Source organism: Panthera pardus, unplaced genomic scaffold, assembly GCF_024362965.1.
Source record: "Panthera pardus isolate Hobbes unplaced genomic scaffold, ASM2436296v1 HiC_scaffold_3, whole genome shotgun sequence".
Lineage (NCBI taxonomy): Eukaryota > Metazoa > Chordata > Mammalia > Carnivora > Felidae > Panthera > Panthera pardus.
In genome coordinates this window covers 40,326,159-40,344,931 of record NW_026526876.1, presented here as the reverse complement: position 1 = coordinate 40,344,931, position 18,773 = coordinate 40,326,159, and the positions used below count along the sequence as shown (strand labels likewise).

At 46.1% G+C, this 18,773-nt stretch overlaps 1 protein-coding gene across 3 annotated transcripts in view; it reads left to right on the top strand.

The window, feature by feature from the left end:
- Positions 1-9,493: 9,493 nt before the first annotated feature.
- CA10 (carbonic anhydrase 10) overlaps positions 9,494-18,773 on the top strand; it is a 498,188-nt gene continuing 488,908 nt past the window's right edge. The window contains exons 1-2 of one of the 3 annotated variants that reach the window (XM_053892841.1): positions 9,494-9,898; positions 10,786-11,418. In XM_053892841.1, the coding sequence (XP_053748816.1) occupies positions 11,358-11,418 (61 nt within the window). In that variant the 5' untranslated portion in view covers positions 9,494-9,898; positions 10,786-11,357. Of the gene's footprint in view, positions 9,899-10,736; positions 11,419-18,773 lie in introns of those variants that run through there. The other 2 variants (XM_053892842.1, XM_053892840.1) reach the window with 2 other exon arrangements.

Genomic DNA, 18,773 nt, shown 5'->3' with positions numbered 1-18,773 from the left:
ATTTTCCTCCATCAAAGTCCTGTCGTTGTAATTAGAGGGTGCCAGTTACTAACCTATCATCCCTCCTTTTCAATTCCTTCCATCCTCTGCGATGCTGTGGCTGAGTCTTTAGCAAGCACATTTCTCTTTTGTCAGGCTCTTCTCTGCTAGGTTTTTGCCAACAGGGGGTGGTAGAGGGAGATTAGAAGGCGGGAAGCAGAGAAAGGACTTGATCCACTCAGTTTTGCATCCAGCGTTTGCTTCAGCAAAGGGGCAGTTGTTCCAATTTCCAGTCTTTTCCAGTAGTGTCAAAAACTGCCCCCTTTGCACCGCATCAGAGATAAAAGATATTAGTCTCAGCGGAGCAATACCCTCCTCAGGGGTCTGAGTGACAACCCCTCCTCAGAGTTTCTCAGGTACCAGCACCAATGGGAGAGCACCTTCTCTTGAGGGGTACAGGTGCTAGACCAACAGGGACCCCTCCCCCAAGACTTCTGATAACCCTGACATCTTTGCTTTGTCTCCCCTGTCATAACGGTGGTGGCTGTTCCCTACACTTACTCTGTCCCTGTTAATTCAGTGTTTCCTGTTGGCTATTCGGTCATCCAATGCCTGTTCAACCAATTCTCTACATTAAATTCTCTCAGAAAAATACCGAGTGGTTTTTGTGTTCCGACAGGACCCTGCTTCGTTCACTGGGTCCGCGTTATCTAACTTGGGTTTCCTCTAGAGTAGCTAGGCGTGTCTTCCCCTCAGTGGGGAATGGTGTAGGGGGACCCTCTTAGGTCCCCTTACCTCTAGTTACCTCCAAGTCTGGCCATTGCTTTTCCACAGTGATAAGGCATATCCAGGCTGACTCAAGGTTGCACCCTGCTGGTGTAACGTGGATAGCTGGGAGCAGGTGGCCAGAAGAGGCTCTCTTGACAGTGTTCCGTGGCTGGTTTGGAACGAAATCAGTGTCTGCACCATTAGCGACCCGACTTCCCTTTGCCAATGGGCCTTATCCAAGCTCTCCATCATTTGATTTTATGACACAATCACCCCGCACCTCCTTAACAGTCATTGCAATTCAAGTATATTAAAATCAATTTTCTTTGAGAATTTTATGAAATTCCTGCATGTAAATGAGAAATCTTTGAGAGTGGCACTCACATTCTGCTTTATTAGGGGCCCGGTTCTCTTTCTTTGGTTAGTGAGGACTATTGAACAAGCTAATTCAATTAGTTATTGATGAGCGGAATGCAAGAATCCAAAAATTATTATGGCAACACCTCCAAACGTTACCACTGCCGCCTTCTGAAAGTCACTTACAGGAGAGGAGAAAATAAGACTCATTCCACTCATTTTCTCTCTAATGAAAAACCGGAAATGAAGAGGGTACGATGAAAACCTGTGTCCCGTTTTGTAGGTAGGAGAGTGAGAAACAGCCACCAGGAACTCCTATTTTCTTACGAGAGAAATTAGTGACATGAAGTGAATGCTCTCTTTTTTAATAGTTGATCATTTAGGGGCGCCTGGGTGGCGCAGTCGGTTAAGCGTCCGACTTCAGCCAGGTCACGATCTCGCGGTCCGTGAGTTCGAGCCCCGCGTCAGGCTCTGGGCTGATGGCTCGGAGCCTGGAGCCTGTTTCCGATTCTGTGTCTCCCTCTCTCTCTGCCCCTCCCCCGTTCATGCTCTGTCTCTCTCTGTCCCAAAAATAAATAAAAAACATTGAAAAAAAAATAGTTGATCATTTAAAACACACTTAAGATCTCATTCACATCCATTTAAAATCCATTTTCCTAAAAATAACTTAAGGGAGATAAAAAGGAAATATGTTTGCACATGTGATATTTTTATGTTCTTTCCCCTCCCAAGAGGAATTTCAAGGTAAGGTAACATCAGCTCATAAGGGTCTTAAAAGATTCATTAAGAGAAAGTATTCAAGTCGATGAGATGAAAACCATCGCTGGGTTATAAGTTTATGTGACATTTGCTACAATCTTGATATGTTACAGTCCCTGACAAAGGCATGTTTACATCTTTGTAACAAAAGCTCTAGTCTTACAACCCTCTTTGGTCTCAAGTGTTGTTAACTCTGTGGTAGGGTTATGGCTACTCATCTCTCTCCTGTTCTGCTTGGCAGGAAGTTCTTTTTGTTTTAATGAGTTTTCTCCTCTGTCCAGCAGCAGAGAACAGACACAGAGCTTGGTGGGTTCCCTACCATGGCAATCCAGCTCCTGCTTTATTAAATCCACGCAGTCGTATCAGGAAGAAAAAAAATATATCTGTTGCTGAAGTTGGCTGAAAATCCAGAAATTCCACGTACAGGAGAAGGAAACAAGGGAGATGTGGAGACCCCTTACAGCAAGGTCTCCTCTGTGTTGATTTAAAAATGGGATTCTTTTGGGGCACCTGGGTGGCTCAGTCAGTTGAGCATCTGACTTCGGCTCAGGTCATGACCTCATGGTTTGTGAGTTCGAGCCCTGTGTCAGGCTCTGTGCTGACAGCTCAGAGCCTAGAGCCTCCTTCAGATTCTGTGTCTCCTCCTCTCTCTGCCCCTCCCGTGCTGAGGCTCTGTCTCTCTCTGTCTCTCAATAATAAATAAACTTTAAAAAAATCTAAAAAAAAACAGAAATGGAATTCTTTTCAGAATCTTCCAGTTGCAGTATTCCTCAATATCAAACATTTTCAATGCTTTGAAGAAAAGGGCACAAGCATTTGATGTCTAATACTGTTGAGGGGGGCAGGTCTGTTTTCCCAAGAGTGACTGCAGTGCTGGTGAGTGCCTACCCAGGACTGAGGGTGTGGCCAAGACATGGCTCTTTAAAGAAGTGTGTGTGGAAGAAACACAGGCTTGAAGCACTTAACCTTGAGGCGTCTCACTTAAGCACGAAAGACCCCACATGAGGCCCCTGACAATGGGAGACGGTGTCTGGCTGCTGAAGAGACAGAGCAAGGGCTATAGCTTGGGGAGGGAAGACTCCCTCAGATTTACTCTTGACCTGAGCCTCCAAATATTTGGGGCGGGTCTATCTGCCACCCTCATTATTCGTAGCTTTTTCTAACAAATAAATGGGACATAAGACTCTCTAATTCAGCCTGTAGAAAATGCTGAGTAGTGAACCAGAACGTGTTTTTCAAGGGCAAACTAAAAAGCGAAACTTAATACTTATAATTTTAATGCTAATCATTGGGGAGGCGATGGGAAAAAAATCCTGGCAAATAATTTAAAAACCTAATGCATTAGTTGCTAACTCCAAAATTATACAAGCTGAGATAGGAGCATACTGTTGTTCTAATTGAAGCCTTTCTTTAAACCTTAGAACCATTATGAAGCTAAAATCCTCTATATTGATCTATAACTGCTACCTGAAGTTACTGCAGCTGGCTTAAGAAGATGAGAGAAGTTGTATTGATATGACACTTCACCAGAAAGCATTTAATGTAAAAAAATACACGTGTACACACACACACGTACACACACAGACACACACACACACAAATGACAGGGTGGAGTGGAAAGTCCATTGGACAGAAAGCAGCAGAAAATCCAGGAAAAGCATCTTCCACTGAGTTGTATGGATTTGGATAATCTATTTATCTTCTGTGTTTCAGCTGCTGCAGTGCGTTACTTAGTAACAACAGAAAGAAGGATGGGCATGGTAGGTTGTTGGAGAAGGTCATCGAGAGGACATGGCTTCTAGCTGACCTTCAAAGCGGGACCAGGCAATCAGAGACTCCTTATCCCGTCCCCTGCCCTTGGCTCATGTGCTCTGTCTACAGATCCTATCATAGGAGCTGTTTCAAGGAGAGAGTAAGATGCTGTTGAGACCTTCTGTACTGAACACGTGACTGAATCTGGTTAAGGCCTCTCTATAAACTTTTAGGATTCTGGATGGGTGCAGAGATCTATTCAGCTTGCTGCCACAAGATGAGCCTCATGTGTAAGTTCCTTTACTCATCAAACCTGCCACCTACTGGTCCAGAGTGCTCTGCCCCTTTAGTTTCCCCTTGCCCTCTGTGTACGGGACCAGTTTGCAAACCAATGAAGGTTTAAACGTAAATAATTAGGAAGGCTGGAGTCAAGTTCTAACTCTGCCTCTGCTTCTGCTTATATTTGAACTTGGACACCTTAACCCCTTCATCTTCTCACCCGGAAATTAAGGGGTTAGATCATGTCTAGAATTTTATTAGTGTGCACTCGAAATGGACTGTAAAACATCTACCATCAAATCCGTGACAAAAATGCAAGAAAGTATGGAGCTATTTAAATCAACAAATAAACCTATTCAATTCTCCAGCAATCATTGACAAAGTTCCTGCTGTTTCTTCATTGCAAACAAGTCTTCCATGTGTAAGAGCCTGAGTTCAGGAGATTGGATATGGAAGAGAAATTCACACTGATGAAAAGAGAAAAGGTATAGAATGGGTTTCACTGACTTCCAAAATGATGCCCAAATCATTGGCCAAAATGCCATCCAGTTAGGGTGTATCATCCCTAGTTACTGTTCATCTGCCTAAAGTTAAGTGCCAAATAAGGCATAATGTTTGATAGGAATAAAATGTCTGCTATCTCCTTTGAAACAATAAAATTCCTTTATGTTGGTCACAAATTACAAAAAGGAATGAGAAGAAATCCTAGTTACAAAATATCCTGCACACTGGTGGTGACAAACCTGTTATCCAGCCTGATGTCAAAGAGAGGAAGATGTTGACCTGTTGTCCTGTGGTATATGCCATCTTAACATCTTCACATTCTGTGTCCAGAGAGGTGAACTGCATCCACTCAGACACATTAACACCTCCTCCCGATTGACTCATTTATAGAGAACAAGGTCTCATACCAACGCCTTGGTCTCATACCAACCCACATGAACTCACTGTTGAAAAATATAAGGTATATTACTGAATGGTATTGAAAAGTGTCAAGCTTTTCTTTTATTTCAATTACTTCCTGAGAGGCTCCATTGATCTACATTTGGCACTTTTCATGTGACCCAAATATCTACCTGTTTGTGGTATGCAGACTAATGCACCCCCACCCCCACCCCCACCCTAATCCCTAGAATCCACAAATATGTTACCTTATATGGCAGAAGAGATTCTCTAGACGCCCTTCAGTGAAGGGTTTTGAGATGGAGAGACAACCCTGCGTTACTTAAGTGGGCCCACCCAACGTAACCACAAGAATCCTTAGAAGGAAAACAGGGAATAAAGATGAAAGCAGAGATTGGAGTAAAGCCATTGCTGAAAAGAAACCACGAGCCAAGGAATGCACATGACCTCTTGAACCTGGAAAAGGCAAGGAATGGGGTCCTCTTCTTGAGCCTCCAGAAAGAACACAGTCCTGCAGACACCTTGATTATAGCCCCAGAAGACTCATTTCAGACTTCTGACCTTCAGAACCACAGGACAAAAAGTGTGTGTTTTAAGCCACTCAAATTTATCCTAATTTATCACAACAGCAATAGGACACTAACATACTGCTTCATGGCCTCAACCTGCCCACTGGATAGCAGAGTCCTGCCCCCCCACCCCTTTTCAGGTCTCCACCTAACTCTTAAAGAGTCCCTGAGGGGATAACGCATCTCTGCTCACAATCCATGTTGTCATCAGGGTCTTTACCACCACCCACATAGCTCTCTGGTCTGCCAATGGGCTGCTCTTTGTGTCACTGTCCATCACACTCTGCAGTTTGGGGTACCACCAAGAGTTTGCTTCTGCTTCTGATACCATCTCCATATTGGTTTTGGAATGGCTGCATTGGGTGTTGGCACAGAGATTTTCCCACACAACGTTATCATGTTCATCAATAGTCATCTGAAGGGATAGCAGAAAGGAAAAACATTCAGAGACTAACTTTTAACTGGTTACTAGATATGACTGCTCTCAGATAACAGAATTACATGCCAATCTTACTGGTTTTGCTCCTGGTATGTTCATGCCTTACCAAAAGGCTTCCTCCCCAGGTAGCTCGTAGCCTGTGTCTCAGTGGCAGAATGCAATTTCCCATCACCATTAAACACACTCCTGAATGTACAGACTCCTTTGCCTCTCATCCTAACTCTGAAGAAAAGGATTCCTTGGTCAACTCACTCTAAGACGCATCTCCTAAGTTTTCATTTCTGCTCCAAGATCTGCCTTTCTCCAGGAATGACTGAATGAATGATTTCTATTGCCTTTAAGGGAATACTCCCCACTTAATACAAGGAGAGTTTATCCTATGTTCCCAAGAGGATGATTTCATGACATCATATTCCAATACCTGTAAAACAAAGATACAGATACAGTGTCAGAACCACCACTTTACATAATAGTTTCCAAACTAAAGAAAGAAAAACTCCTTTAATTTTTAACATTTCACAAGTCTGAGCAATTTGGTAGTAAGTAACAATTCACATAGAACAATAACAGTACACTAAGAATGAGTTCCAAGCCTAGCCCAGCCATGGTTTATTAAATGTATCTATTTATGATTATTTATGATTACAGTCTATGACTTATGTTTGCAAAAGTGAATCATCCATCTGGATGGATAATCTTGAGATTTAATTGACATAAAATCAACTGCACATGTTTAAAGTGCACAATTTGATAACTTTTGACATATTTATACACCCATAAACCACCAACACAATTAAGATACTGATCATATCCATTACTCTAAAAAGTTTCCTTTTTATCCTTTGTAACCCCACCCTCCTCACCCTCTCCATTCCTCCACCCCCCTTAGGCAACCACTATTCTTTCCAAGTTAGATGTGGGATGGAGACCAGTGAAATAGTGAGCCCATTGTGCCCGAATGCAGGTTCACTGAGACAGATGGACCTGCTTTGGCTTCTAATACAGATGTCCAGACTCTGGGGAATGTGCCTTAATGGATATCAAGCTCCTCAAAATTTTACCAATCAGGTAAGTCACTCTTCTTTCTATGGGGTTGACAGAAAGAGAACACGGGCAAAGAATCCAAAGGATTTCAATATTGTCTTTTCCTGGGGAGAATTGTAATCCACTGCTTTCCATGGGAAACTGGAACTGGCCCCCACACCTGGGCTTAGCGAAGACTTTCTGTTATATGTGTAACATATTGGCACTGAATTCATAGGGAAGAAATGTACAGCAGGACAGAGACAAAAGATGAAGGCAGATATACAGGAGAGAGATTCTTTGTCCTTATCAAGATATGGGCACAAGCTCATTAAAATATGAAAAAAACTTGTGAATTAATATTCCTACCTACATAGACTTATTTTTTCATTTCTTTTGTTTTATAGACTAAAAAAATAGACAGTTCAGTAAAGAGTGAAGACAGAAGGTTCCTACTTAGTAGTGCATGCTTTTTCTGAGTTATCTTCTGGATTAACATGGAGATTTTCTTAAAAAGACATACAGGTTAAGCCTAGAAATGACTAAAAAAAGTTTTTTTTTTCTTCTAGAAAATGAGAATATTGAAACTAAATGTTGAGGAACCGTTGTGTTCAGAGCTATCTTCCAAGTGTGGAGAACAGAATTGGCAGTTAGCAGGCTCTTGGATTCTTTCATTAGAAATGCCTTTGATTACCTCTAAATCCCAGTGATCTGGTCTTTCTCTCAATTCTACAGTAGTTAAGTTCTCAACTGCATAAGATGCCATTACATTTCACCCCGCCTTTGTTTAATTTCTAGCTGTGTCTAGTGAGGACTCCTGCTTTACCTAAATACAAAATAAGCTCCCCAGGATGCTACTTTTCATTTTGCAGAGCATGAAGGGAGTTGGTGTGGCATGTCCTCTGAGTTTGAAATGCCTGTAGAAATGCCTCTACACTACCAATTAATAACTGTGACACCTTGGGCAAATAACTACTCTGGGGCTCTCTTTCATCATCTGTAAAATGGAAGTAATAATGATATCTCTCTCATATAGATGTAATGACAAAAGGATTTGGCAATACATGACACATAGCAAAAAAAAATTGATGTGTGCCACCATTTTTATTTAAATACTATCAAATGAATTGATTTTTTTTTTTTTTTTTATTGAAAGGACTTGGTGGCAGAGCATAGATTAACGATTCCTTGAGAGTACAGAAGGTCGGTGCACAAGTTGAAAAGGGGGGGGGGATTAAGTATTATTTTACTGGCATTGGCTCTTAAGGCAAAATGTAGAATATGGCCTGTAAGCATTCTGAAAGAAAGGTTTATGGATTTTTCAATTAGGAAACTCCAGCATCTCGCCACAGTGCTTGCCACGTATAAGGCGCTCGCTTAATATATGCACAATTCATTAATAAATAAATGGGTCGTGGTATAAAAATCCAGGCGCCCCGCTTCTGCTTCCAGAGAGAGAGGTCTCCTGCTGGCAGCCAATTCCACTCCCAAGTGCAGAAGGTCAGTCACTGCCCATGTTTCCAAACCCTGCTAGGGTGGGATTTCTTCATCTTTGGCAAACTGCTTTCCTTTCTTTCCCTTCAAAAATCTCTTTTCGCGCGGTCGACTTTCAAGGCACGGAGACAAACATCCCCCACATATTTCCCAAATGTGCTAATTCCCACTATCTCAGGTTCTTTAAATGTGACTTCCCCGCCGAGCCTCGAAGCCCCCCACGTAAGAATCTTGGACTTTCTTCATCTGGGCCGGGATTTTTCATGTGCTGACCACCTCAAGTCCTTGGCCGTCACCGGAGAACAGATCCCTCGGCCACACCTCCTTGTTCAAGTCAGCCGGAGGTTCCTTTTGCCAATCCCCAGAGGTAGCAGGGCTACGCAACTCCCCAAGTCTGTCCAACCCAGGCAGCCCAGGCTGTTCGGCTCCGCTCCCTCCCACCCTACCCCTACCCCCACCTCCACGCCTACCACTCCGCAAAAAGACCCGCCAGACTCCAGGGCAGTTGAAGTCGGTTCAAGAAGCCTGGAGCGCCGCAGTGTTACTCCTTTGGCTCCAACCCTGCCCGCCCTCCCATGCCACACAGCCTGCAAGACTCCCTAAATTGACTCTGTGCGGAGGCACGGTACCCTCTTTCCCTCTCCTGCTCCCTCTCCACTCATCCGCCCTTTCTGCGGTGATTAGACCGAGACTCACACGGAAATGGCTTCTAAACACGAAAAATTAAAAAGTGCAAATAATACCCTGCGGGTTACGTGTGTGTTTGTGTTTGTTGTGTGTGTCCATCCGCGCTTGTGCAAAATCTCCAAACGTCACAGTTTGCAATCCGGACAAGTGCGCCGAGAAATCCGAGATCTTTCCAGGGATTCCCCTCCCCTGCCCTCCTCTTCTCCAGCTCTCCCAAAGAGGTAGGTCTGGGGCTTTCTCTACCCGCTGCTGCGGCTAGAGGGGCGATGCAAACGTGCTACAATTTTTCTTTTCTTCTCTCGCTCCCAGCCCTCTTCTCGGGCGAACAGTCCCGAGCGCAGGGTTTCCTCCCAATTCCCCCGCATCTGCATTCCAAGCGGCCGCCCGGGCGCACGTCCTTCCCCGGGTCGCGGCGAGTCGTTCTGCGCACCCGCGGCCTCGGGCCTGGGCCTCGGCCTCGGCCGCGGCGGTGGGTGGTGCTCACGCCGCCCCCACCTTCCCCCCGGGACTCGGAAAGCCGCGCGCTGGGCGTGTGTGTGCGCGCGCGCGCGCGGATTTGGTGGGGAAATCTCCTTCGGTGGAAGCAGCTGAGTATCGCTGGCAGAGAGTATTCTGGAGCCCAGTAAAAGCCTCCAAATCACTTGAGCTTCCCGAAAGAAAAGCAGACTAAAAAAAAACCGAAAAGAAGGGAAGCCGGCTCCCCTCAAGCCCGGGTTTCCAATAGTCTCGGATCCGCCCGGAGCTGAGCGGAGGCGCAGTTTGGCGGCGGCCACTGCTCGCACCCGGACTTGGAAAGACGGTTTTTCCCCCTTCGGGGAGGAGGGAGGTGAGGGACTTGCGGGCGAGAGTTGCACCTGGTCTAGGAACGTACACAGAGGAGAACTCTGGGGTAAGTAGTGTTCTGGCACTGGAGCGGAAAGGGGGAAGGAGGGGGGGGGGCAGGAGAGGGACGAGCGGGAGAGGGCAGGGAATGAATTATGCAAAAAAAAAAAAAAAAAAAAAAAAAAATCCCCAGTATTCCGCAGCAGGGGAAGAGCGCATCACAGCGCCCCGGCTGAGTCCCGCCCGGGTCTCCCGCGCCCCAGCGGCGGGCGCGAAGTTCTTTCCAAGGAGATGAGAAACTCCCCAGTCCTGGTGGGCGACCGAGCGGCCGGGGCCCAGGCGCCTCCGCGCTGGCCCGCGGCTCCGACGCCCAGCCCTCGCCTCCTCCTTATGGCCGCGCTAAGCCTGGGCTCCCCAGCCCGGCCTCCTGCCTCCGCCCCCGGGCGCCGGGTGGCGGGGCTGCCGCGGGGGCTGGCGGCGGCGGGGACGCTCACCTGGCCGGGCCGCCCCCTCCTCCCCCTCCTCCCGCCCCACCTGCCCTCCTCCTCCCCTCCGAATCGGGCAGCGTCGGGCTCCGTAGGCGAGGAAATAACGACCCCTGCAGTTGCATTGCGGAAAATCGCGGCGGCGGCGGCGGCGCTAGTTGCGGGCGATGGAAGCGAGGCAACGGGGGTTCCGGGGAGCCTAGGAAAATAGCAGAGGGACCGAAAGCGCGCGCGCGACGTGGGGAGCCCGCGGGCCCCCGACGCGCCCGGGTCCCCGGCTCCCCGCCTTCGGCGCTTGGCGCCCTGGATGCGCCGCCCGAGCCGGACTCGGAGGCGGCGGGCTGCGCGCGACTTGGGGAGCAGGGAGGGTCGGCGGAGCCTGCCGGCGGTTTCGGGCAATAATTCCTGCCTCTCTTTTTCTGTCTCCCTGTCTGCGGTGGCGTCTCCTCCCCCCGCCCCCCGGAAGCAGGAGGAGAGCGGCCCCGGAGCGCGGCAGCCGGCCTCTGACCATGCCCCGGTGAGGGGGGCGGACTTCGAGGGCAACTTGTCGCGGACTGCCTGGGCTTAGCCAGCGAGCTGCGAGCGCCGGGGGCCCGGAACTGTGCAGCGCGGCCCGGCGGGGGGCTATCGTCTATGTCTTCTTGGGGCGCCAGGCGGATCGGGGTCTCGTTTTTGCAGGAAGAGCCCGGCGCTGGTGGCTTCAGGTGGCTGCCGCCGCCGCTGCTAGTGCTGTTTCCGCCTCTCGTGCGAGGAGGAGAGGAGACCGGCGATCGGGGAGACCTCCGGGGCAGCGAGGCATCGGACATGTGTCAGCACATCTGGGGCGCACATCCGTCGAGCCCGAGGGGAGATTTGCCGGAACAATTCAAACTGCGATATTGATCTTGGGGGTGACTGTCCCTGGCCGGCTGTCGGGTGGGAGTGCGAGTGTGCGCTCGCTCGCAAGTGTGTGCGTGTTTGTATGTGTGTGTGCCGTGTCGGGCTCTCCCCTTCCCCCCCTGTTTTCCCGTCGAGTGATGCACTTGGAATGAGAATCAGAGGATGGAAATAGTCTGGGAGGTGCTTTTTCTTCTTCAAGCCAATTTCATCGTCTGCATATCAGGTATGGGACGCGCTGGAACCCCTGGCGGGTTGGGGTTCTGTTGTGCTGTTGGGAATGTGTGGGATTTTATTGTGTGTAGGCGCTCAAGTAGCCTCGCGGGGTGGGAGGGGAAAGGGGGGGGTGGCAGAGATCCTTTGAGTTCTGAGGGTTTGCTGCCTTGAGAATGAAAAACCTTCTAAGCCCAAGGGTGTGTGTGTGTGTGTGTGTGTGTGTGTGTGTGTGTGTGTGAGAGAGAGAGAGAGAGAGAGAGAGAGAGAGAGAGAGAGATGGTTATTATCTGTTAGGAGTCCTGGAACATAGAAGGGGTGGGGGATGAGAAACAAGAGGCAGATGGGTGTTGATTTTCAACGGCTTTCCTGCTGAGAACTCTGGTCCCCAAATCTGAGCCTTGGCAACCCCCACCCCCATCCCCTGGCTTTCAAAGTTCCCAAACTCGCAGGTTCCCGGCAGGCAAAATGGATGCAGAGCCCTGCCCTGGTATCTAGGCACTTTCAAGAGACTGCGGGAGGATGCGGGACTGGAGAGTGCCACCAGCAGGGACGAGAGGGATGTGGAGGTCCTCCGTGCCTTCCCCAAGCACATCAGAACTGGTGGTCTAAAACATGCTAGCATGCCATGCTCCACATCAAGTAAAAGCCAAGCCTGCCTGAAACAACACTCTGTGGGAAATACCACTCTAGACGGTAGCCTTTCCCAATTCCCAGTGGAATGGTAGCTCAGCCTCACTGACCTGAGGCCACTTATGTCAGTCTGTGGTTTCAGGAGTTGATGAGGTGAATCGGGTAGGGTTTGTGCCTGCCTGCCTGTGTGTCTGCGTGTTGGAGGGGATTCTGATTTCCAAGCAGTGTCTTTGTTGGTGCAGGGAGTTGGCTGTGTGGAGGGGAGCCATGAGAAAAAGCCCCAGGATCAGCAGTATTTCCCAGTTCAGTTCAGTGTCTCCTCCCACTGAGAGTGTCTACCCCATTTCTCCTCACACCTGTCATTAAAGTGCCTAGGGTGGGACCCATTCCCAGCGCTCCCTCCAGCCTGCATTCCCTCTGCAGAATTGGGGACTCAGCCAACTTCCCGCTGAAGCCACCAAAAGAGGAGAACAGGAACCTTGCCCCTGTGAGCAGACACATTTGAGCAGCACTGAGGTGGAGGGACCTGTTTCCTGCATCTTCCCTGGCCCAGCCAATCCCCACCCTCTAAGCTAGTTCTGGTTCTGGATCTTCGAAATCCTTGTCTGTGCACACCCTGGACCTCGTTCCAAATACCACTGCTCAGTGTCAACTTTCTCTTCCTAGGGCAGGAATGGGGAATCTTGAATTCAAAATCATTCTGTTTGGGGCTTTGCCACCAAACTAAGGATTTTGCCTCTGTAATACTTTAGAGACAAGAAAAAGTACTCTGGGACCACCCCAAATCCTCTAGTGGGACCTGTTTTACCCCATTCTGCATCTGAAAGGAAACATTCCCTGGTGACTTGTAAGGGCTGATATCAGTCATATGTCCAGGAATGGACTGGATGGCACCTTAGAAGACCACAGTTTACGTCTTTCTCTTCTACATGTCTATTCCAAACTCTCTCGTTCCTTAATATTTCACTAGTTAGAAAATAGCCTTTCCTTACCTTTCTTCACCATCACGAATAATTTGCAAAGCAGACAAGCCAACTGAGTCCCTTTAAGGTTTACAAAGGGTTAACATTCATTGAGGCTCTGGACCCCCCACAATCCTTTGTCTCCCACCCCTACCCTGCATTTATTTGGTCAGGCCATTACAAAGGAACCATTTGAGAATGGGTAGCTTCCAAAAGAGGCACTAGTGGGCTCCTTATCACAGCTGTACTTGACTTGGTGTATCAGTAACTAAATTATATAAATACAAGTATTAGGAAGGGGTTATTTCCAACCCAGAAGAGGTGCTATGGAGTATGTGGCCTTTCACATGTATTTACTAAATGATCATCATTGCTATGTAATGAGAGGATAAAAGTGTAAGCAAAATTGCTAGCTATTAGCTAAACACAGAAAACTAGGTTAGCGTTCCAAATGCCTAGTTAGGCTCTGCATTAATTTGCACTGTATGAAGACATTTAGGCAGAGTTGCAACATTATGTACTCTACATTTACACATCCATAAACTTAATTTTCAAAGACTGTACTTTCTCCAGGGCCAAGGTGGCCTCCCTCCTAAAACAACTACACATTCAGTGGTATCCATGTACATCCTAATTCTGATTAATAATATAATTATGACTCACAGTTGCCACAGTTTGGGGGACATCCCCCCCCCATCTAGCAGCCTTAAGAGGTATAGGTATACAGTGCACTAAGGTTGAATAATTGCGGCTCAGGGAGAGTTTAGTGGGTCTTTCATTTCTGTTTCCATGATTTGCAGTTTTAATTTACTCACGACTGAGCTTTTACCAAAAGGAACATAACCCTGTGATCATAGAACCTACTACATCTTAAATTTAAAAAAATTTAAAAAACAAGGCACCTCTCTTCTATCTTGGGATGAATTACCCTACCCAGTAAATGGGTACTAATTCTTCCTGAGTCACCAGGCATCCGTGATGGATGCATTGGTGGGGTTGACTTCATGACTAGAAAAGGTCAGCAAAAATCTGCAGTGTAAACACTTTACAGAAGGAAAATTTTGGTGGTAGATCTGGCCTGTAGTGACTGCATTTCACTTGGTAGCCTTGACTTTCAGGAACACTCTGGTGCCTAGTGCTTTGTTAACCAAAGATTCCTACCCTCACCCCTCCCCATTCCCCAAATTAAGTGTACCCAAGGCATTTTTTTTGCCTGGGCCTGAGTGGCTATATTTGTTAAAATACAGAGCCCTGGTTTTCGTGTATTTGATGGCTCTGCACTCATCACTTGGTTGTGATGAAGCTGTCAACAGAGGGGACTGGGGGTCCCCTTGACCAGGCTTAACTAACTGCTGGGGCTGTAGTATGTGTACCTTCCGTTTGAGAGAGCATTTCAATTTTGGCTACTAAAAGGACAGCACAGCTAGGTTTAAGAGGGAATGCCACGATCTGGGAGTTCTGTTCCACATCAGACTCAGATGTCATTTTCCCAAAAGTGTAAGGCAGCGAAAATCTGTGAAGAGGAATGAAGGGGAGAGAGAGAGAGAGGGAGGGAGAGGGAGGGAGAGGGAGGGAGGGGGGAAGAGAGAGGGAGAGAGAGGAGAACCAGGATGTTTTTTTTCTATGTTAGCAAGAGCACCATTCCAGTCTTACAAAAGCAGCTCAGATCAGCGAGAATGAATGCTTAGCAGCGCCAGGAGAGAATTTCCAGGTCCAAAGACAGCTGTCGGATTTAATTTCCACAACACATCCTACGTGCCTCTATGTAACTTTACTTTTTTGTCAGTTTATTCATAATAATAGCAATAGCAATTAAAATTATGTGTGCTTTCATGGGTATTATATAATATTGCACATATTTTAATTCATCTAAGAATTTGTAGGGTAGTTTTATAGATGAGGCAGCCAAAGCCCACAGCAGATCAGCATGGAGGGGTCACACCCAGGTCTAACTGAGTCAGAATTCGATATTTCATTTCTTTTGGGATCAAGAGTTCTTGTAAATGTTTTTTTGTAAGTATTTTTTATTGCGAGGTCTCCAGACTGAAAGAATGAATTATGTGAAATGGATGTGAGTTAGAGAGTTTAGAAGTGAATGTTTAGGGTGATTGCGGTTCAGGACTAGAAATCAGGTAGCATTTGAGTTGTATATGACTGTCAGTCAAACAGTGGATACTACTACCTGGGTTTGCCACCTGCACCTGGTGGTCAGCAATCCCTATAAGCAAGGATTATTTCATACGTTCTTTTCCTAATTGGAAAATTAAAATGGTTCAACTTCTGTGTCTTTATGTATGGAAAGGGGATCATAGTACATACCCCACCCCTTCGTTACATGGATTATAACGTATTCAGTGATTTTCACTTAGCACGGTATCTGAGGCACAGGAAGCTTGCAGTAATAGAATTATTTTTTTTCTCCCTCCAAATCAGGCATTGCACAGGTTCGTGAGGCCAGGAAAGAACAGAGCCTTTACCTTCCTTCCTTCAACTTGTTTAAAAGCAAAAGAACATCATGAGCAAGCGCATTTTATAACACTGAGTATGAATCCTACTTTCAAGGAGGCCTTGGCTTCACAACTTTGAAATGTCTCTTCACTTTCTCATATAAACGAGGTTGGTAGTATTGGGCTTTGGTGCATATTATGAGTAAAACCCACTTCATCTCTTTGAGCCCAGTACTCAGGTGAGGCTTGGAAAGTTTAATAAATCACCTGGGAACAACGTAGTACTTATTACCCAGGGGGCCATAAGCCTCTTTCTGCTTGTAAATTATAACTCTGTATAAACCCAGCTTTAAAGTGCTTCCAAAATGGCAAACTACATATGCCGTCAATAGGACTTCAAAGAGAACATTCTGTTACACACAAAAAGAGCCCCACCCCAACAAAGACTACTTATCTGATGATGTTATTGGCAATATGGTTCCTGTAAATGCAGTTTGCCATTTTGATGTCCTATAGCCCAGTCCCTGACAGATACCATCATCACAGATGGGACTTTCTTATCTGTGAGATGCGAGTCTTTCTGAGTAATATAAAACCCCTGGGGGAAAGAGAAGTGTCAATGTGGACAGTCATTTTCTTGGGTGGGGAGGAGAGGGGGTTTGATTTGCCATCTTTGGCCATCAGCACCTAACACCTCAACTTTTCACCTTGATTAAGCATTGCATATGTAGCTCTGGGGTTTAGGTCAGGAAGAGATAGATCCAGGTTCCATAAATGTGTATGGTGGCAAGCCTTCATACAAAGAGTATAGAAATTAGAAGACCCACTCTGCAGTCAGACTCTTCCTTAATTACTTCTTTTGGTGAGTCTCTTAGCCTCTTAGAGTCTCAGTTTCCTCTTCTGTAACATGGAAACAATATCCTCTTTGCCCGTTTCAAGGAATTGTTGAGGGAAACATCAGAGGGTGATCCTGAATGTTCTTTGTGTTATGTAAATGTAAAGTACCTGTATCCTTACTGTATTATGGAACGATCCATGCTTAAGGTATAGTTAGAAAGTCAAAGTTGAGGTACATACGCATAATGTAGAATGATGTAAAATGATAAGAATAATGCTTGACTGCTAAGATAGAAGAACAGAGTTGTAATGCACAAAGTGTATAGTGATACAAAAACATTAAGAATAATGCCTTGTTGTTTGCTAACGGACATACATGCTGCAGAAGAGAGAAGTCCGGATGCAAAGGAAAAGGAGGATATTAGATAAATGTTGGAGGTTGGAGAGAAGGGATGGAGGGGACCACATCATCCAAAGGAGAGGAGAAGGAGTGAGTGATGTAGAGTGAAGACAGTCCCAGTTGGAATAAAAGGTTCACTTTTATGGCAAGTTGGGATGAGCTCACATTGGGAGCTATTGAACTGAGAGAATGTAGAGTGCCTTCAGATATTTAATTACTTCATGATTTTTATTTTTTTTTTTATTATGGATCTTGGCATGCCTTCAATGGACTGAACTTGGTTAAAATTTGTGTGAAATCCTAACATTTCTTTGGGTTGTAAGTCTGTGTTGCAAGTCTCCAGCCACTGCTGCACTTTGCATGGTTTGTAGCCTATTTGGGATTGTAGATGGTTGAGTTTGGGGAGACTGCAGCTTTCTCGTCTGTAAAATGGTTGATTCCCCAAGGTTGTTGATCCTACCGTGTCATTGTCACTTACTATTTGTAAAATGCCAACGTGGTGTCCGGAATACATTTACCGTGGGCCGAGTGACACCTGTCAAAGGGGAGTAAGTATAGGCCTTGGAACGAAGAGAGGCCTGTACATAATAATCCTCCCTTTGGCATTCTCTCCCCGTGTGTGGTCTTAGAGACCATCTTTAAGCTCTCGGAGCCTCTGTAAAATCTATAAAATGAGGATTGGAAAAGATATGCTTAAGATCCTGCCCTGGTGCCTAACATGTAGTGGTCACTCAGTGAACTAGAGCTACTCCTGTAAAATCACCATTGGCATCAATAACTTATCACTTGTTATTGGCTCCTTGCACCTGTGCATGTAAATTCCAGTGAACAACTCAGTCATTTCTTTAGTGTTCAGCAAAACAGGATTGCCAGCTAGCTTGGTGTCGGGCATAGGAATCACAAAAATGAACAACACCTGGTCCTTAGTACTTACAAGATGGTACCTGCCAGGGGATAGAGTTGGGCACAAAGTGCTGTGGGAGTGTAAAGCAGGAGCAGTTAACTCTTGTTGGTGGATACCAGTGGGGGAGGGAAGGATTCATAGAGGAGAAGACATTTGAATAAGGCTGGAAGAATACATGAGATTTCAAAAGAATAGGAAGGAAAAGGCACGCAAGGAGGCAAGGTTAGTCTGTCAAAAAACCCCAACAAAGTATCAGAAGTGCTTCGAACTGGGCATGGGGAGCGGCTGGGCCGGAGTAAGTGACTAGAGACAGGGCTGGAAGAATAACCTGGGGCCAGTGTGAAGGGGGCTTGAAAGCCAAGATAAGAAGTTCAGACTTTATCTTTTGTTATGAGGAGCTAAAGTGGAGGTAAGGAAAAGGACATAAAAAAGGTTTATGTGCAATTCTTTTTAAACTTTGATCGCAATAAGCAATAACTTAGAAACCCCATTCCTTGTCTTCTTGTCAGCCTTTATTCTTGCTCACAAAACCCATTAAGAAATACTGGTCTAATAGATCAATTAGGCCATTAATGGAACATTCTGAGTGACAGACCTTAAAAAAGAAAAAAAGTCAGTTGTCCTATCTGTTATGGACCTGATTTACCCTAATCTTTGAGATTTGGTATTTTCATGTGGAGCAAATGCAAATGTCTCCAATTTTGTACTTGAATAACAATGATAGCATTAACAGTGATGGCTTTAACATTAGAGGCAGGCTAAGAGAAGTGAATCATCCGTGCACGCTTTTGTGCTGTTGAAGATCATGCACCAAGCAATAGATTCTCTAGTTGACATGAAACGGATGCTTGACGCACTGCAAAGCATTTTCTAGCCGTTTTCCCTTATTCCACTCTGCACTCCTACTTCCAATAGACTCTGTTCACTTGGGAGAGTATCCTCATGGCCCACTAAATTATATACCCATTTTACCCTCTCGAAGGTCCAGTTACCGTAGAGCAAGTATAGAGACCTAAAACGAAATGGCTTCCTTTGTCCACTTAATCACTCAGCATTTATGGAGGGTGTGCTATGCGTGAGGTCCTGGGGATCCTACAGGAATGAGTCAGACATGGACCTTTCCCTCCAGCAATTCACAATCCAGTAAGAGACCAATTTAAAGAATATTAGTAGTTACAGCAGAAT